The sequence below is a fragment of the Neolamprologus multifasciatus genome, chromosome 20 (assembly GCF_963576455.1).
Source record: "Neolamprologus multifasciatus chromosome 20, fNeoMul1.2, whole genome shotgun sequence".
NCBI lineage: Eukaryota > Metazoa > Chordata > Actinopteri > Cichliformes > Cichlidae > Neolamprologus > Neolamprologus multifasciatus.
The window spans coordinates 640,697-661,540 of NC_140458.1; the positions used below are offsets into that span (position 1 = coordinate 640,697).

Below are 20,844 nucleotides of genomic sequence, written 5' to 3' on the forward strand. Positions count from 1 at the left end.
CGGAAGCGAATACATGCATGGATCAATATCAGCCTCCACCAACAAAAATGCTCTCAAAATAGTATATAAATATATTGATATATATTGAATTTTTGCGTGTGTTTATATAAATTTTTTTACCCCTGGTTTTGTGTGTTCATGTTCTGTTCTCTTGTATTCGTGATCTGTTTATATGTTGTATACTCATTGTTTGTTCCTAAAAAACTCCAGCAGACGTTAGGAGCGTAATTAAAGTGAGCAAGAAGCAGCTGGTTGTGATGGTTAAAGGTGAAGCTATCAGGAGGCTGCTGCTGGCGGCTTACGGTGCTGTGAGGTCCGTAATGCTCGCATAAGGGTTTTACCACAAAAGAAATAAGTAAAACATCTAAACACACAACGGAATCTACCGCCTCGACGCTTCTATCACAAACAGGGTTAACGTAAAACGTTTATCCCGGCTCCACGGAGTGCCACGAGCTCGACAGCGCCTCCTGTGGAGCAAGAAGCTCAGACAGCGGGCCGCTCTTCGTGATTTCCTGAGCGCTTGTGAACGCGCCTGCTGTCAGCGGGAACGAGCAGGGCAGAAAGTGGGAGGGTTTGCGCGCGGCCGTTGTGTTCGGATTGACTGCGCGCCCCCTCCCGGTGTAGCCGTTAGCTCGGTGTCCGGTCGATGTTTTAGCGGCGGAGCGTGGACTGGAAGTGGGATGATAGTGTTGTAAACGTCGAGCCAGGCTTCAGCGACCGAGAGAGGACCAGCAGCCGCTCCGCCCCCGGGACAGAACAGGTAAGAAGCCCGGGCTAGCCGCTGACGTTAGCCGCGCCGCCGTCCTTGGATTAGACTCGGGCTAACAACATGGATGCTGCTGCTCTCACGCTTGCAGATTATCCGCTTTAACCTAGAGCTGAGCCCTCCGCCGTGACCGGCCAGCTCCGGTTTAGGTGCCCGGTGTGAGGGCTCGGGCGGACTCCCGGTCCTCGTTAGTGTTTGTTCATATGTGACGGATCTAATCGAGGGGAGACGAACGGGATAAATCCGGTTTACGGGCGGGGGAGGGGTGTGGGTCCGTCGGTTCTGATCAGAGGTCAGCGCCGTGTGGAGCAGGTGGGGTTACAGGTCGTGGGGTGCAGGTGGGTACTGGCCAACACCGTGAGCTGCACCTGTCCCCTCAGCAGGGGCGTAATCACGGTTTTTAAAAGGGGGGCATGCGGGATGATGTTCCTGATCCTCTCAGGGTCTCTTCTTGGATATAACCGAGGATGTTTTTTGGCTCCCCCTGGTTACCATCAAGGTCAAATTAATTTTAACACCAGAGCTGTGTGCCCACTGGTGTTCTCCCCCTAAAGTCACTCTTTAGTTCAGGCTGATCCCAGAGGCTCAGAGTTAATAACAGGAAGTAAAACTGCTGGCAGGATGTGTTTTAGCTTTGGTTTATCAAGAAGACGAGACTTCTCCAGGGTGATGTCACCACCAGCAGTGGTTGGTGATCAGTTATGAGCATATTATCACCTTATCCATCCTGGTGTTGTGGGTAGGGGGACGTGTCTGGCCTTAATGAGCTTTGAAATATGAATAATGGTGAAGCCTTACCTGTGCATGCTGTCAGACACCTGCGAGTATGAGCACACAGCTGAACAAACAGCAGGACATCCAAAACCTAACAGGAAGATTCATGCCTGACCGTGTTTCCTTCACTCCTGAATCCCAGGACCTTTTGCTGCTTCTTGGACTGTTACTGGGATTTTGGGCCCTTGGTGAAGTTCACACCATTACCTTTAGGCAACAAGCAGAGCTGAAGATGCTCAGGTGTTCACTGGGAGTGAGTACGATGAGTCCATCAAAGGGACAGCTCAGAGTCTGAGAGGTGATGCTTAGATGGTGCAGAGGAGGGAAGGTGGATGTATTGGACAAAGGATGATGAAGATGGAGCTGCCAGGCAGGAGGTTCATGGATGTAGTGAAGGTTATACTACACAGGAGGATGCTGGGATCAGCTGTGAGCAGCTGAAACGAGGAGGAGTCGGGTCTATTACTGTGTTTCATCAGCAGGGACACAGATGGACTCTAATTGCTGCCTGGTCTCTGAGATATGATCTGCAGATCTGCCCGTCCCATTGGCCAGCTGCTGCGTGACCTCAGAGTCGGTGTGAGGCGCTTTCATCTGTTTATGTTTTAAATCTTTCATGACCTGCACACATCAGGGCTCCTAAAGTCAATTTTAACTGAGTCAGCTAGTCTCTGTTTGATGACTGATGATGACATCACTAGATCTGACGCAAGTGGTCACCGATGAGTCATGTGACTTTCATTCACATCGGATCACGTGATATCACAGCAGTTAGCGGTCAGCTGAGAGGAGCTGGATGTGGGGCTGTTATTGAATACCGGATAGGTGTGTTTAATATACTTTAGGGTGTAAGATGGATAAAAGGCATCGGAGCATCACGTTTAAAAATAAAATTAACATATCTGTCAACGCTCATTGATAGCTGCCTCTTCTCCTGTCGTCCAGCCTGCGATCAGCTGTTCTGCAGCTTCCTGTCACGCAGTTTGAGCCACGAGGATCCTTAAAACCCTAAAATTATCCTCCAGCTGGGACCAGCTGGCAAAAGATGCAAATTCAGCAGCCTGCTGAGTGCTTTAAGGTGATACTGTGCAAAGGAGGTAACACCTCGAATCTGATGAAACACCTGGTGACGCATAGCTAAAAACCCAAAGAGGAGAGTCCTGGCCCCTAGCCCTGCCAGTGTAGCAGAAATGATGAGGATGATGATGCAGCAGCAGCCGTTCTTCTCTGCGTGAGTAGCTTAATGTTGTTCGTGTGTAATTTACGTTGAGTAGGCTAACCACGTTATTACATTAATGCATGTAAGGTAAACTAGCAAACACCATCATAGCTACATGCGGCTGTCTTCTTGTTTGATAGAGTGATAGAAAAGGCTAGAAAAGGCTATCATTGTTATCTTTTTACACAAAAACAGCTAAACATGAGGTTTTAGGACAAAGTTTGTGTTTTCCATTCTTTAAGCACCGGTTCCAACCAAAGGAGGTATGTTGTATCAACAGAAAAGGCTAACTTGGTTAACATGTTGCAGAAAAAAGAGACTGCTAAAAATAAAAACATGAGAGGTTTTTGGACAAAGTTTGTTCTCCATTCTTTAAGCACCGTGTCGAGCACCATTTAAGCACCGGCACTGTTTCAAAAGTACCGGTTTGGCTATCCGGTATCGGATAAAACTAAACGATACCCATCCCTAGATAGGCTTCATGCTGTCAGAGAGAAAACCCACCAATCAGACAACCTTCTGTGAGCATCACTCGGTGACAGTGGGAAGAAAGAACCCCCTTTTAAAAGAAAGAGTCAGGCTCAGGCAGGGGAAAGATGCTCGTTGTGCTGCTAGAAGGAAGTCAGATGCTGTGACGGTTAGGGACTCAGAGTCCTGACTGCTAAAAACACAACTCGGGTTGTTTTAGCTCCTCACAAACACACCTGAGCTGTGCTTGTAAGGAGGTCTTTAAGATGAGTTACAGGTCACGGTATGAAGAGCTGCAGGTGGAAGCACAGGTGGAGTCTGTTTTTTTTGTTTGTTTTGTTTGAGGTGGTGAGAAGCTGTAAGTCACGTTTATGGTCTGTAGGAATCATTTAAAACAGACTGTATGTGAAAGATGGACTTAGCAGCTGTGAGGTCAGCTGGGGAAGGTGTTCACTGAGCTCGGAGATCAAGCAAGGCTCTTTTTCTCACAGACTTCTATCCAATCAGAGCAGAGGAGTCTGGACATCCGAGCGAATCCAAGTTGAAGATGCTCCAGCAAGCACGCAGCAGTTTCAACATCACTGGATTACAGGAGGATATGACCTCAAACTGTGTGGCTGTTTCTTTAATCTCATAAAAGTGCAGATGAGGTCAGAGGTCACATGCTGTGATTAAACATTCACCTTTACTGCAGCGTCCTGATGAGAGACGTGACACAGACACGGCACTGGTTTGACTCATGATTGCCTCAGGCCATCCTATCGCAGGCAGTCGTGTGATTGCAGGTCATCTGACTGCAGGTGAACCTTCACCTTCCCTCCTCCTCTGGCGTCGCTCGCCCTGCCTTAGATCAGTTGCTTCTTCCTCCCCGTCTCTGCTGCCTGAGCGCAGGAGACGCTGTGAGAGTTTCAGAGCTGTTGTGTTGAGGCGTTGTTCATCTGGAGTGCTTTTTGATTGGACAAGCAGATCAGTGTGATCTCAGCTGCTGTGTGTCATTATGGCGTTTACAGGAAACGCATGACGGACGTCAGAACATCACTGAAAATGTGAAGTTCAGTCAGTTTGTGTGTTTCATTGGAGTGTGCAGCTCACTGATGAAGCTGCATGCTGATTGGACATAGCTCTCAGGTTTTACTGCCCCATGTTCATTTTTATTGGCTTGTGAAAAAAGTTTTTATTTTTGTTTAAATATTAGTGAAATTTAATTAACAGTGTTTTAAATTTTCTTTAAATCATTTTATCTGAAAAATGTTTGGAGTGTCTTGACATGATCGAGTGCCTCCCGTGCCCCCCTGCAGACTCACCCCTGTGTGCCTGCAGGTGAAACTCTTCGCTCTCTGCCGTGCGTGCTATGACATCATGGTCAGCTCGTATATGCTCATACCTGATACTCACGTGCTGCTCAGCTGTGTTTCTACTCACTGATGTGGGAGAAACTGGCGCTTACATGGATGAATTTGTGCAAATGAGAAAGCTGGAAGAGATTTCAGGCTCAGACGGTGAGAAGATGATGCTCTGTGGCTCGATCTGTAGGCGACACTCGCTGAACGAACGCTCAGGCTCCCGACTCATGCAGCAGCTGTGTTTACTGAGTCAGCTGCAGCTGTCGATTACAGCCCTGTGTGTGTGTGTGAGCCAGCATGAATGAATTATACCGTCTGTTTGTCTCTGTGGTTTTCTTCTCACTGGTTTCACCCTCAGATGCGTCCCCCGAGGTGACGTTTATCCACCTCACCTGCCAGCTGAGCTCCATCACTGCGGTCGTCCCGCTCTTCTCATTATTTCAGCTCCTTTAAGAACCTACACATCCAGAATGATCTGGTAACTACACATCTGTAATCTGAGGACCACTGAGGACTGTCTGACACATCAGAGCAGTCTTTCTAGAAGCATACACCTGAGAGGTCAAAGCCCCGCCCTCCACAGAGCGCCTCCTGCCTTCGTCTCCTTCACACATCAGATGCTCTGATTGTGGTTTTCTCGGCTCATTTAGCAAATATCACAAATTTTCTTCAGAGCAAAATGTTATTTTCTTAATAAAAGAAAAGAAACTGTGATGTGCAGGTCGACTCACTGTACTGACTGAAGACAGCGAGCCCTGTCTGTCAGGTAAAGCAGCTGCAGCACGTTTATAGACCCACACAAATATCCGGTGCTGACTTCATGACTTCACCTGGACTTTGACTCGTTCCTTATTTTCCTCCTGACTGCTTTGATCCTTTCACTGCTCATACTGAGGCTCTGACCTCTGGGTAGCTTTAGCTTTAGCAGCTCTGCCTCTGTTAGCGTCTTGAAAGCATCCGTGTTTGTTTGGGGAGCACCCAGTGCACATACGTGACACGGACCCGCCTGAAAACGCTGGGAATCAGCTGATCAGAGGTTTTGTGTAAGTGCTGTGAAAACACAATCATGAAGTCGATACCACTGTTTAAAAAACAAAAAACAAAACAGGGACTGACATCACTTCCTGTTTAGTTGGGTTCATTTAGTACTCCAGTGACAAATTTGACTTCCTGGATTGTTTCGTTTTTGACATCATTACCATAAAACTTGCTCTTCAGAAGCATGCAGGTGGACTCCCCGTCTGCTGGTTTAGTTCATCCGCGAGGTTCACTGGAGACGCTGGAATCAGTAAACTCGAGTATCTCGGGTGTCATTTGAAACTGAAATAAGAAAAACTGTGAAGCTTCAGATCTGCTCCAGGATTCTGATCAGAATGGAGGGATTTGCACACTGAGCTGGTCAGACAAAACGACACGCTCGTGATCGTTATTCATAGGCCTGACTGACTGTTACTGCCTATTATTATTCCAGTGGTGCTGCTGTTATCCATCCTCTGGCTCGCTCTTTACTCGTGTTCGTTAACCAGACACACGCTGCCAGTACAAAACTGCTCAGGACCTCGTGTGAACTGAAGGCGCCTGTGAAGCTTTGATGGGTCACTTTGTGTTTGCAGATGAGTGTGCGACCTGTGTGCGACATGGAGACGGTTAAACCTCACGATGTTGGATGTTGTGTGTTTTTATGCTTAAATCCAGTTTAAACCTCCAACAAACTAAAACGCTGCTGTGCAAAGATCTGTTTGTACTCAGGTTTATCTGTGACAGTCAAACAGCATCTCCTTCCTTCCCCTGAGTGTAAAACCAGCAGTTGCTTCATGATGACACAGCATGTGAGAGCGAGTGTTCACTGTGCCGTGGGTTCTCCTCTCAGCACTGTCTGCACAATTACAAACAGGCTTTCTCCTCGCACGCACGCACGCACGCACGCACGCACGCACGCACGCACGCACGCACACATTGTGTGACTGATGATAGTGTTTTGTTTGGAAAATTTACCTGAGCTTCCTGTGTCTGACTTCCTGCCCTCCTCACCTGGTCTATGATTGTGATGTGATGACGTGTGCAGTACAGCGGGGGCGGGGCTTCCTCTTTACATATTGTAACAGTGAAGTTATCCGCCCAATCAGCTGCTGAAATAAAGACGTGGATTAGAGACGAGTGATGAGTCACAGCGCCGCCAACCTCATCAATCACTTCCATGAAAAGGAAGAGAAGAACATTTGTGTGCAGGAACTAAAATGAGTCGATGTCACGACTGTTGCATCATCTGTCATCAGACTGCATGCAGTGCATGATGGGTATTAAAAGTCCTGTAGTCACCTCGTGTCCATCTGTGTTTGTTCACAAAGATTGATGTGTCAGTGTCTGCAGTGGAGTGATGGACACACACACACACACAGACACACACACACACACACACACACCGTGTGCTGCCTGTTTGTTCCAGCTTGTGGTCAGTTTAACTTTCAGATCACTGAACATGATCAAATCTAATTGGTTGCTCTGCTCAGATTATTATACACAAACAAACCGACATAGTCCTGCACGGGTTCCTCTCATTGGTTAATTCCAGTCAGCTGGCACTGTGCTATGATTGGTTATTCTGAGACTGTGTGGTGGGCGTGGCTTGGTGATGCATAGGGAGGCCATCTGGTGCCATAGAAAGTCCTTCAGAGTTTAATTTTACACATGTTTGTTGTTTTGATCCACTGCACAGGTGATGTTTACCTGTGTGCTGCTCACACTGGGGGCCTGTATGAGTCTCTGACAGCTGATAGCTGCAGGTACATTCATCCTGTCAGCAATGAAACATGAAATATTTTAGCTTATATTGTGTTATTCCTTAAAAAGTTTCATAAAAATATAGTTTTTCTAATTACTGGCATCGAGTGCTGAGAGATTTATTACATCAGCGGTCATAAAAGCGAGCCTGTCAACTAACTGAATTCATGTTTTTACCCAAATTTGAGCCGCAGAAATGACTCAAGCACAACATGAATATTACACTCATAATAATATGCTCTATTCTTTTTTTTTTCTGCTTTTTTCAACTCTAAATTTACAAATTCTTGGACATCAACAAACAATAAATTGGATTAAAGAGCTTGTTCATCCTGGTGGATTAACCATTGCAGACATATAAAAACATAATTTTGATAATTACTAATACTGTTAACCCTTTAAAACCGGTCAGAGCAGCACGCTCTGTTTTGCATAACTATTTTTAAATCCCGGTAGCTCTGCAACCACGTGAGCTAGCGCAATAATTTTTTTTGCATATGAAACCGGAGGAGTTGTACTTACATCTTATGCCATCAGCTTGTCCTCGGTCACAGTTTCCTTCCACATATAGCTTTGTAAAAACTGCATAAAAAGCACTTGCAGCAACAAAAACATAATATTCCAGAAACACGCTTTGCCGATCCGATCAGCTGTTCATAACACTTCCTATGTCCATCAGCGCGAACTATCGCATGTCCGCCATGACCTGCCTGAAACCGAAAGTGATGTCATTTTCGCTGAAATGTAGTTTTTTACCATATAGCCTCATGAGCCTATACTGGTGTTTTTAAAAGTTATGTTTGACTTTATGACTTTCTGTGTGGTTTCTGGGATGCTTAGGACTCATATTGCACTGCTGGAAATAGTTTATTTTGATGCATATGCTGCTTTTTTGCAAATTTGCATTATAATATTTATTTTTGTTTTTCCTGCAGTATATAAAAATTGGTGTATTTCAAAAATAAAACTATGAAGACACTCAAAATAAATTTCCTGTGGTGGGAAACTATTTTGTGCAACTTTTTTGTATTTACAGTTTGAGGGATAAGCCTCTTAAATTTCTCTAACTAGAAATATATGTTAAAAAAACAAAAACGATTTTCAATTTTTTTTGTAGTTTATTGCACTTTTTTGCAATTTATATAATTACTATGCACTTAATGCAGACATATTATTAAAATTTAGGCTTTAATGGTTGTATTGATGTATAGCAACTTGAAATGCTCCCAAAAATGGCTCCACAGCATGTAAAAATATAATATAAGCTCTAGCGGACTTGGTTCTATGGTAGGTCTTAAAGGGTTAATTCAGACTAATAAATAGAATAATCCTTTACAGGGCTCGCAAAATCGCTAGCCCGACGTCCCGGGGCAATGTCTTTCCCAGAACAAACACCAATTACAAATAACAAACTAAAAATAAACCTGAAAATCTGTTTAGAGCAGCTACTATGTTGCAAAGAGTGAACTACCACTGGCACAATTTATCAGTCTTTGCAAACTTCAAAAAGCAAATGGCCTCAATCTTGGTTCCACTTGCCTCTTACCCGTGACTTCAGTGGAAATTTCAAATTCAGGATCTGACACAGACTGATTCATGTCCTACACAGTTCTTACAAGTTCATAGAAATTTCTGTTCAATTAGAACAAAGTATTTGAGTTGATGGTTGTAATTTTTATACAATGTTGTCATTTGTGTTTCAACATTTTTTAATAAAAAAAAAAATTAATCAATAATTATTGATTAATTATTGATTAGTTACAATATTATACTTTCATGTATAATATTGTAACGGAAACAAAACATCAATCAAAAAATTGCTCTCTTTTTTATTCGGGCTACTTAAATTTATTTTGGGCTACCAAAAGCTGAAGAGCCCAAAGGGCTACCAGGGATTTTGAAATTTTGCGAGCCCTGCTTTAATTGTCCCACAAGGGGAAATTTGGGTGTAACAGCAGCCAGAAAGACACATATACAAACAGTACACAGGACACAGAACAGAAACATACACAATGTTTACATATTTACATGAAGGACAATGGTTACTAAAAGCAGAGTACTGTACAGTTATTAAATTAAATTAAATGAAGTTAAGAGGCAAACCCAGGTTATAGTGTGAATCGGTTGATAAAATAGTGAAAGTTACAGCGCTGATATAAACCTCTATGATTGTTGGGAGCAGTTCTGATTGTGCAGTCTGACAGCTGCAGGGAGGAAGGAGCTGCAGAAACGCTCCTTCATGCATCGAGGATGCAGCAGTCTGTCACTGCAGCAGCTCTGCAGCAACATCTACATGCATGGGGTGGGAGACTCTGTCCATCAGAGATGTTATTTTGGCCAGAGTCCTTCTGTCTCCCACCATCTGCACTGGGTCCAGGGTGCATCCCAGAACAGAGCGGGCTGATGAGTTTATCCAACCTCTTCCTCTCAGCTGCTGATAAACTGCTGCACCAACATACAACACTGTAAAAAATGACCACAGAGTCATAGAAGGTCTTTAAAAGCGCTCCCTGGACTCCAAATGACCTCAGGCGCCTCAGCAGGTGAATAATATAAGTAATGAATTTGTTTAGCATCCAGCCTAGCTTCACCTGGACCTGTGGACGGTGTTTGTGCTGTTGGAGCCTTTTGGAGCTGTTCTAATGGCATCATGTGACCAATAGTATGACGGCTGTGAGGTCACTGCACTAACAGACCCCCCCAAGAAGGCGGAGCTCCAGGTTTGGTGCATAGTTACGTTACAGTCTGTCCTAACCACGCTGCATTGCGTTAGCTGACACGTTAGCGTTCAGCCCTCTCGCCCAGATAGGGGCTGTGTCCCAATTCAGAGACCGCACGCTTGAAGTACGCATTTTGAGTGCGATTACGTCACCGCCACGCGACGACGGCCCAATTTGAAGTGTACTTCAAATGCATACTCCAAATGCGCCGTCGATTTCCCCAAATATCAAGCGTGGTCCGGTGCACGCTTCGTGGTCCCATATATCCCACAATTCATAGCGCGGCGGTGGGTGTGGATAATTTTGCCGCAAAATACGGCAGAAGGGAGCGGCCAAGAGTGAACTGTCAAAAGTAAGTACTGAATATGACGTCACTTATTTATGTGCGAACGTTTAATAACGAAGAACATTTAAAAAAAAAAAAAAAATATATATATATATATATATATATATATATATACATATATATATATATATATATATATATATATATATGTATATATATGTATATATATACATATATATACATATATATACATATATATATTTTATTTATTTTATTTATTTTATTTTATTTTATTTTTTTTTAAATTTTTTTTTTTTTCCCTCGGTTCGGTTCGATATTTTTTCGATAAAAAAAATGTTCATGCCTTTTTAATTTGTCATTTATTAAAATGATAAATATATATTTTAACTCAAAAGTACAGTTTTTAAATTTAATGTTGCTGAAACAACAAAATAACAAAATAATAAATCTATCTGATGGAGAAATCACTCATCTTTGGAAAAGAGAGTTTATTACAGAGAAATGTCTCTTTCCAAAATAAAAGCTCTACTATACGCTTCTTCTGGGCTTTATTCTCAGCAGCATATTAAACATATCAGGTCCCCATAAGGAGAATCATGTGCTAACGGCTGTCTAAATGACTCGGGTAAAGTTTGTAGCATGCGTGCTTGTTGTTTTTGTCTGCTTCCAACACGGCAAATCTCCGTTAACAAGCTAACTGCGCTAACACACTAGTTCCCACCCATGTAATTGAGCATTGCTGGCACATCCAACATACTGTTTTACTTTAGTCCATGACGCGCTTACCTTCAGGGTCATACGTCACATGAAAACCAAAATAGTTCCAAACGCCAGATCTGAATGAGGGTGGGGGAGGTTCAATTTGCCATGTTGCAACGAGAGCTTAGCTTCTGTCTGCTAGCTTGCACTGCGCTCAGTGAATCTGTGCTCGACTTCTCCGCCTAGGCTGAACTGTCGAGCGCAGATCCACTGAGCGCTCAACACAGACAGCATCGTCAGAAGAAAAGTTGATAAAATAAATTAAAAATTTTGTATTGTTCATACATATGCGTACCGAACCGAAAGCACTGTATCAAACGGTTCAATACCGATACGAGTATCGTTGCACCCCTAGTAGATCTCATAATAATCTGACAATACTTTAATATTGTCCATATTATATTTACATTACCACAGTGAGATGATTTTAGTCTCATGAACAACATCAGCTGATTGTTATTTACTAACTAATCTTAAATAACTGTTCAGTACAGAAATGAAGCCCAACAATCATGTTTTACAGTCCTGTGGTCTCAGCCTCAGATACTCAGCTGATCAAAGTGATGTCATGACAAAAATGATTGACCAACAAAACATTTTTCTCCTTCATTTCTGTCACACAAAGCTGTATGTAACGTTTCTCGCGGTTAGTATCATGGTTGCTAGGAAACCTGAGCAGCGTGACGAAGGCTAGGCCGTCCCATTTCACACGCCTGTCACTTCCGCACTTCTCGTACTTACAGCACGCACCGTGCGTAGTGCGCGTACTTCAAGCGTGCGGTCTCTTAATTGGGACACAGCCATGGTCACTCCATTAAACCAAGATGGCCGAGACCAAAATGCTAAAATTGCGGACCAATGGGTGACAACAGGGAGGCGGCCTCCATCGTTTATATACAGGCTGTGAACTGGCTGCATGTGCAGGAAGTTTGAAAATATCAGTGCGGGGTCGCACGTGTGCAGGACGCACCACTCTTTGCTTTTACTTTGGCGTTTACACTCAGGAGTGGAAGTGGGCTGCATGTTGTGGAGAGAGGAGCGCTGCATGCGTCAGGTGTGTGGTTACAGCTCATCAGAGCGGCGAGCTGTGTGGGCAGATGGTTTCCCGTATATTTAAGTCTACTCCGTCAGTCTGTGTTGAATTGGCTTACTGTGGTCTCTAAGCCTGCTAACCCCCTGCACACCTGCCTCCTCACAGCTCAGGTGTTCCTGCTCGGCCAGTGTGCAATCCTCTGCAGGAAGATGCAAGTTTCCCACCTGTGCTGTGGTCTCTTCGATTAGCATGAAGAAACACTGCAGGTGGATTTGCTTTTACGCACAGCCGGGTGAGCTCACCTGCTCGCATCTCTCACATTCATTCAGTCAGGACTGCACCAGGTTTAAAGCATCTCCTGTGTTGGAGTTATGAATGAGTTTGATCCCTTCGCTGACCGAAGGGGCCATTCAGCAAATTAATAAAATGACTCTTCTGTGGTGATCACGCCCCCTGATGGAGAGGCGGAGCATGGACGATCGTTTCCTTATAACCTGTTAAAGAAAGCACTCGGCTCATCCTTCGTTCAGCCGCTCTGACAACAATGACCCTCGGCTACGAGTTTGAGGTCATAACTTTGCCGTCAGTATGAAAGCGTCATCTCTGTGGTCATGTCACCATCGTCTTCTCAGGGGCGGAGCTTAGAGAGGTCCAGCTGAGAAGTGCTGCTTATCTGGATCCAGGTATGTTCAGAGGACAAACCTGGACATTTGATGTCAATACAGACTCAGTGTTTTAGATCTTTGAGTCGAAGCAGCGCTGCAGGTGACTCACCTTTGCACTCGCGCACACCTGCTGCACCTTCCAGGTCGCTGCAGCTCGTACGTGTCAGATTTGCTTTAAGCACAACGAGCAAGTTCAGGACACGGATAGTAAAGCTCTCCCCCCTCTGCTCCTGCCCGGCCGGCTCTCAGGTGAGCTCGGGTTACCTGACTTTAACTGTTTATTCCTTTCTCCTCTTAAAGCACGCAGCAGCGCGTCAGCGGATTAGTGGACGCGAGGAGGCGGCTCAGACGGGAAGCAGGAAGTTGCTCGTCTCATATTAATCCAGGTTTTCTCTGGACCGCCGCCACCGTGTGACGGTCTGGTGAGCGTCTCAGTGTCTGTGAAAGCAACAGCAGGAGGAAAGACGACCTGCGAGTGTAGCAGCTGATGTTTGCAGACAAATATTAAAATCAAAATTAGAACCAAACTACTCTGAATGAAGCTTTCTTTGTCATATCAAGCACACGTCATCACCGTCACAGAAAGGCACAAAATAAGTATTTAAATAAGAAAATATCCATGACAGATTGGTGATGACACTGTCGTGGTTGTAGTGCAGGGTTGTGGTGTCTACCTGTGACTGTGGGAGATCAGCTGTCAGATATTTGAGCGGTGTCCTGATGGCTTGTGGGTAGAAACTGTCCCTGCAGCTGTGGGTGTGTTTGCTCCTGTGAAGGGTGTAAGGTGGGGTCAGACCTGACCACGCTGTGCTGACCGCCCTCCACAGAGCTGTCCCCCCCCCTGCAGTCTGCAGTTAGCTCCCGGGTCTGATGTTGAGCACCATGTCAGGGCTCTCGCCTCTGCTCTGTAAGCAGACGGGTCCGATGGTGGAGTCGTCTGCAAATGTGACGACGGTGTTGGAGCTGTGTGGGTGCAGAGCAGGGGCTGGGCACACCTCCCCGGGGGCACCCTGGGAGTGAGAGCTGTGTTTGACACGCCGTCACCGCTAACAGATCAAGTTGAAGCGGAGCTGTTTCACAGTCATCGGCCTGCTGAGGGTTGGATTATCCTCCCACAGCGCGGCCTGCGGGCCTCCACCCTGACTCAGACTGCAGCGTCCTCCCTCAGCTGGCCCGGTCCTGTCACTTATATCTGGCAGCTCTTCACTTCCCATCAATGCAACAGAAAACCAAAACTTGTAAATGCAAACTCCACGTAGTCATAAATGATGGAGCAGAGCGTGTTCAGTGACTCGTTCAGGTTAACCTGATCAGGCTGTCAGCTTCAGCCTCACACTTGTTTTTGGAGGTTAAAGGGTGGCAGTCCCAGCTGACCGTCCCCTTGCTCTTATTCTGAAAGCTCAAACCCTGCTCAGCAGCTTCCTGTCCCCCAGACAGTGTAAACAGAGCTCCGATGACCCGATGCAGGTCATCGTCAGGTAATTTCAGGCTAAGAGTCCCGACTGAGTTCAGCTCCAGCTCAGGAACGAGTGCGACGGCCTTCAGGTGCACCGCAGGTGTTCTCTGCTCTACCTGGATCACCTCATTACCTCGCTTTGTGTTCTCACAGAGATAAGGACACACTGACGCTGCAGGTGAAAGACTCGTATCCTCAAACGTGTTTCTGGGTTTACCTGACAGGTGTGAGGCTGAGTGAGCGAGCGAGCCCGTGACAGAAGCACAGAGAGAGAGAGAGAGATCATGGATCACCAGAGACAGAGGAGTCTGTCCACATCAGGAGAATCGCTGTACGCCGTGCTCGGGGTCGACAAGAACGCCACCACAGAGGACATCAAGAAATGCTACAGGTGCGTGCGCACACACACGAGTGCAGCAGTTGGCCACTAGAGGGAGCCAGGGTCAAAGGTTGTAGAGCATGTTGAAAGGATTGTGTCTGTCTCCCCCTCCTCACACGGATCAGCTTTTCCTGCCACAGCTTCAGAGAGCTGATTCATCTTTTAATGTTTCTCATGTTTAAACACAGCTGTAGAGGAACGTCCGGATTTATCCCGACATCATTTAAACTCATTTCCTCCTTTTTCCTGTTCAATCTCTGTTTTATATATTTTCTGAAAATACACGTTTGAATTCATTCTTCTGTTTAATTTTAGTAAATAATAACCACGGGTTTCTCACTTTTTAAAAAGAAAACACAGGAATAAAAATGTGTGTCAAAGGGAAACAGATGATAATCAGGAAAGCTCCGGAGAAGCAGATGAAAGGTGAGCGAGCTCAGACTCTGATTCTTTCTTTTTTGTTGTTTTTAGGAAGCTGGCGCTGAAGTTTCACCCAGACAAAAACCCGGACAACCCCGAAGCAGCAGACAAGTTTAAGGAAATCAATAACGCCCACTCCATCCTGGTGGACGCCACCAAGAAGAACATCTACGACAAATACGGCTCCCTGGGGCTGTACGTGGCCGAGCAGTTCGGGGAGGAGAACGTCAACACCTACTTTGTTCTGTCCAGCTGGTGGGCCAAGGTGGGTCAGCTTCCACGATCTCGCAGCGCGTTTGATAGGCAGGCGTGAAGCTTTCAGGCGCTGCTCTTGTCTTTAACGTGCTCCTAATCATAGAAGGATCCGTTCCATCCTCGCACACAGGTGAGCCTGTAGAGACCAACACAAAGGTTTTAGCCGTCGCACACAAACTCTACGGAAACACGTGAACCGATGCAAATGTGACTGCAGCATCGTCCCTCACACGCGTCCAGGTGTGTGCCCGTGCTCACGTCACCACCCGAGCGTCTGCAGGGTTCCTCTGGGACCGGGCCGTCTTTAAACGCCTCTGAATGAGCCCGTCGTTATCTTATCGGTACGCAAAAGAACTGCAACTGCAGCGTTTCCTGAAACCTTTCAATCAAACTGTGATAGGTGAGAGTTATCAAAGTGTGGTGATAATGACAATAAACTTTCCAAACACATGCTGACACATGACAGGTCCGGACGGACACTTAGGAACGTGATGAAGAGAAATACTCATCGCTTTAAACAGACGCCTGCATCCCAAAGAAAGGAACGTGTCTGCAGGCAGGATGGTGAAAGTCTGGTTTTATGACCCTAGTTTAGATCAAACTGGGCTTCAACCTCAAAAATGCCTCTGAGAGAAGCTCCAGGAGAGCTGAACCGAAGCTGCGGACCTCTGCAGGTCACCCTGAGCCCACAGAGGAAGCGTTGACCCCGAGCTCATGTGACTCTGCATCTTGTCTCGGTATCACAGCACACTGAGTGCGGCTTGGAGGCCGGTAGGAGCTTCACATGGAAGAAGAGCTTTGTTTAAAACTTCAACATATTTAAATCATTTCTTCAGGAATTCATCGGGACGCCTTTTAGAGTTCCCAAATTTGTCAGCGTGAACCTCCAGACGTTCCAACATCATGACCTTGATCATTTCCTCGTTTATATTAAAGATCTCAGTTGTGCTAATATTACTTGGTGTAGAATATTAGAGGAATTAATGAAACCACTGACACGTTACATGAAGAGCAGTGGTCCTAATATTGATCCCTGTGGGACTCCATAAATGAGACTTGATGGCAGGATGCTGTGGTAGCCATGCTGGGTCAGTCTGCCCCCCCACACCATCACACCTCCTCCTCCATGCTTCACAGTGGGAACCATTCGTGTAGAGACCGTCGTTCACCTTTTCTGCACAAAGACACGGCAGGTGGAGCTAAAGATCACAGCTCTACGCTCATCAAACCAAAGCACAAACTCCCACTGGTCTAACGTCCAGTCCTTGTTTCTTGGCCCAAACAAATCTCTTCTTGCTTTTCCTCAGTCGTGGTTTCAGCAGTGCTGCCATCTTCTGTTTCAGTCCGTTATTACACTCTTAAATCCTACTACTTATTCCTGCGTCTTTTGTGATCTTACAAAGCTTCAAACGACGGGTCGACTATTAAATCAGTCGTCGACGATTTTGATAGTCGACGTAATCGTGACTGGTCGACGTAATCGTGGCAGTGACGACATCATGAAGCTCACTGAGAGAAGGCCGAGGGTAACAAAGCAAAGGACGGCTGCTTCAGAATCTAAAATAAAATCTCGATGCATATATTTGGTGTTTGTATCTACGATGTGTAAAGTAGTAAAAATACAGAAAACCATTCAATGAGAAGCTGAAACGTTCGACTGGATGTGTGTGTCATACGATGAGAAAGTCTGACTTCCTGCTGTTTGTTCTTCCAGATCAGTGTAAGATTAATAAGCCCCGCCCCCGCAGCTATTTATGCACCTGGTTTCCTGCTCTGTCCTCAGGCCCTGTTTGTCTTCTGCTGCCTGGCCACCGGCTGTTACTTCTGCTGCTGCCTGTGCTGCTGCTGTAACTGCTGTTGCGGCAAGTTCAAACCCCACCCGCCGATGGACCAGGACCCCGAGTTCTACGTCTCCCCGGAGGACCTGGAGGCCCAGATGACGGCTGAGGAGAGAGGTGAGCGCGGCCATGCCACTCTACAGGAAACTGTTGCTCAAAGGCACTTAAATAAATCTGCAGAAGTCAGGGGTGGCTCAAGACTTTTGCACAGGGCTGTAGATACAGAAAACTAGTTTCAGGAAGACCTTTGATCATGTGACAGGTCAGCTGATGTTTCACCTGAGACACCTGAGAGAGTGTGTGTGTGTGTCTGTGTGAGTGTGTGAGTGTGTGTGTGTGTGTCTATGTGTGTGCGCGCGCCTGCGAGTGAGTGTGTGTGTGTGTGTGTGTGTGTGCGCCTGCGAGTGAGTGTGTGTCTGTGTGTGTGTGTGTGTGTGTGTGTGTCTCTATGTGTGTGTGCGCGCCTGCGAGTGAGTGTGTGTCTGTGTGTGTGTGTGTGTGTGTGTGCGCGCCTGCAAGTGTGTGTGTGTCTGTGTGTGTGTGTGTGTGCGCGCGCCTGCGAGTGAGTGTGTGTGTGTGTCTGTGTGTGTGTGTGTGTGAGTGTGTGTCTGTGTGTGTGTGTGTGTCTATGTGTGTGTGCGCGCCTGCGAGTGAGTGTGTGTCTGTGTGTGTGTGTGTGTGTGTCTCTATGTGTGTGTGCGCGCCTGCGAGTGTGTGTCTGTGTGTGTGTCTGTGTGTGTGTGTGTGTGTGTGCGCGCCTGCGAGTGTGTGTGTGTCTGTGTGTGTGTGTGCGCGCGCCTGCGAGTGAGTGTGTGTGTGTGTCTGTGTGTGTGTGTGTGTGTGAGTGTGTGTCTGTGTGTGTGTGTGTGTCTATGTGTGTGCGCGCGCCTGCGAGTGAGTGTGTGTGTGTGTGTCTGTGTGTGAGAGTGTGTGTCTGTGTGTGTGTCTGTGTGTGTCTGTGTGTGTGTCTGTGTGTGTGTGTCTGTGTGTGTGTGTCTGTGTGTGTGTGTGTGCGTCTGTGTGTGAGAGTGTGTGAGAGTGTGTGTGTGTCTGTGTGTGTCTGTGTGTGTGTGTGTGTGTGTGCGTCTGTGTGTGTTTGTGTCTGTGTGCGTCTGTGTGCGTCTGTGTGTGTGTGTGCGTCTGTGTGTGAGAGTGTGTGTGTGTCTGTGTGTGTGTCTGTGTGTGTCTGTGTGTGTGTCTGTGTGTGTGTGTGTCTGTGTGCGTCTGTGTGTGTGTGTGTGTGTGTGCGTCTGTGTGTGAGAGTGTGTGTGTGTGTGCGTCTGTGTGTGTCTGTGTGTGTGTGTGTGCGTCTGTGTGTGTGTGTGTGTGTGTGTGTGCGTCTGTGTGTGCGTCTGTGTGTGAGAGTGTGTGTGTGTGTGCGTCTGTGTGTGTCTGTGTGTGTGTGTGCGTCTGTGTGTGTCTGTGTGTGTGTGTGTGTGCGTCTGTGTGTGTCTGTGTGTGTGTGTGTGCGTCTGTGTGTGTGTGTGTGTGTGTGCGTCTGTGTGTGTGTGTGTGTGCGCCTGTGAGTGTGTGTGTGTCTGTGTGTGTGTGTGTGTGCGCCTGTGAGTGTGTGTGTGTCTGTGTGTGTGCGTCTGTGTGTCTGTGTGTGTGTGTGTGTGTGCGTCTGTGTGTGTCTGTGTGTGTGTGTGTGTGTGCGTCTGTGTGTGTCTGTGTGTGTGCGTCTGTGTGTGTGCGTCTGTGTGTGTCTGTGTGTGTGTGTGTGCGCCTGTGAGTGTGTGTGTGTCTGTGTGCGTCTGTGTGTGTGTGTCTGTGAGTGAGTGTATGTGTGTGTCTGTGTGCGTCTGTGTGTGTGTGTGTGCGTCTGTGTGTGTGTGTGTGTCTGTGTGCGTCTGTGTGTGTGTGTGTCTGTGTGTGCGCACCTGTGAGTGAGTGTGTGTGTGTGTCTGTGTGCGTCTGTGTGTGTGTGTCTGTGTGTGCGCGCCTGTGAGTGAGTGTCTGTGTGTGTCTGTGTGCGTCTGTGTGTGTGTGTGTCTTTGTGAGTGTTCCTGATCATGTTCAGTCCTGGTGTATTTTTAGCTGCTGTATCTTAGTTGCAGCTGGTTTGTGACTCAGACGTTAGCTGCTATGAATTGTGGGTAAACTGTAGCCTGACTTTACTTCCTGTTGTCAGATTAAAAGTCCTTTTACCTGATGTGGTACATGTGCGTATTGTGTTAGCACTGTGGAGCTGTTGTGTTACAGTTGCTCCGGTATACAGAGGTTAGTCACAGAAACGTGGAACCAAAGTTACTTTGATACATTGATAAAGATATATTAGTGATTGTTACCTGATCACCAAATTATTGATAATAGGGAAACATACCGGCCACTTTATTAGGTACACCTTGAAGGGCAGTGAAGTTTGCCTGATAAACTGGTGATTTTATATTTATTTAGTTCTATTCTAGTTCATTTATGCAGTTTAATGCATGTTTATTTTCATTGTGTGTGTGTGTGTGTGTGTGTGTTTTGTCATCAGATGGCGGCGACCCCATCGTGATGCAGCCATCTTCAGCCACAGAAACCACTCAGCTCACCTCTGATGCCCACCAAAGCTACAAGACCGATGCATACTAAACACGCAGACACACAGACACACACACACACACACAGACACAGACACAGACACACAGACACACACACAGACACACACACACACACAAACACACAGACACACAGACACACACTCTCTCTCCTGGAAATCCCACTCAGCTTCAGTCACAATGAGCTCAGCCCAGATTTTCCCTTTTTCACATTTCCATGTTTGAATTTCTGAGGTGAAACGAGGAAGAGGAGGGAGGAAACCTGGAGGAGGAAGAGAAACAAACACTTGCAGTAACGCTCCGGTTTGGTTAATGTTCAGATGAAAGTATAGAAAGGAAGTGACACGCTGACTCTCTCAGCTTGGCGCCAGCGAGGCAGCTTCTTCTCAGCTCTGAGGTTTCATCAGGTAACCAACAGGTGAACAAGGTCAGGGTGAAACGCAGTGATTGGACTTTTAACCGTCCAATCACTGGACGGAAGGCGGGACAAATGCTAAACCAACCCACCGCCACGGCCTGCTTGTCTAACAGTTTTCACTTCCTCACCGGTGAGAGTCGTTACTAACAAAGTAACTACACTTAACTTCTAACTAAACTAAACTTCTAGGAAAAGTAACAAGTTTGTTACATTACTTTCTCATTACTCTGCAAAATGACCTGAAACTCATCGTCTCACAATCTACGGTGGCCCTGAGAGGTCAAACATACTGCAACTCAATGACAAGCTAACAGTACGTGGCTAATAGCAAACATGTTATTACAGGAATCATGTGATTAAAACACATTAGCTGCATCTCCCTCACACACATGAATCCTCTGCTTTTTATTCAGCACGTGTTAGTGCGACACCTTAATGTCTCCATCACGTTAACGTCTCCATAACGTCTCCATCACGTCTCCATCACGTTAATGTCTCCATCACGTTAACGTCTCCATCACGTCTCCATCACGTCTCCATCACGTTAATGTCTCCATCACGTTAACGTCTCCATCACGTCTCCATCACGTCTCCATCACGTTAATGTCTCCATCACGTTAACGTCTCCATCACGTCTCCATCACGTTAATGTCTCCATCACGTTAATGTCTCCATCACGTTAACGTCTCCATAACGT

At 46.3% G+C, this 20,844-nt stretch overlaps 1 protein-coding gene across 1 annotated transcript; it reads left to right on the forward strand.

Annotated features, from left to right (window-relative positions):
* The first annotated feature begins 547 nt into the window (after nucleotides 1-547).
* On the forward strand, nucleotides 548-20,046 carry dnajc5ab (DnaJ (Hsp40) homolog, subfamily C, member 5ab). The gene is made up of 5 exons (XM_085147417.1): nucleotides 548-763; nucleotides 14,519-14,685; nucleotides 15,145-15,358; nucleotides 17,132-17,303; nucleotides 19,666-20,046. The coding sequence occupies exons 2-5, from the start codon at nucleotides 14,579-14,581 to the stop codon at nucleotides 19,761-19,763; spliced, it is 591 nt and encodes a 196-aa protein (XP_085003543.1). The 5' UTR covers nucleotides 548-763; nucleotides 14,519-14,578; the 3' UTR covers nucleotides 19,764-20,046.
* The last annotated feature ends 798 nt before the right edge of the window (nucleotides 20,047-20,844 follow it).

Bases quoted from the DNA above. Each gene is read 5' to 3' on its own strand.
- dnajc5ab (XM_085147417.1), top strand. From the start codon at position 14,579: ATGGATCACCAGAGACAGAGGAGTCTGTCCACATCAGGAGAATCGCTG. The intron at 14,686-15,144 runs GTGCGTGCGCAC...TGTTGTTTTTAG, and splicing joins GACATCAAGAAATGCTACAG to GAAGCTGGCGCTGAAGTTTC. The intron at 17,304-19,665 runs GTGAGCGCGGCC...TTTTGTCATCAG, and splicing joins GATGACGGCTGAGGAGAGAG to ATGGCGGCGACCCCATCGTG.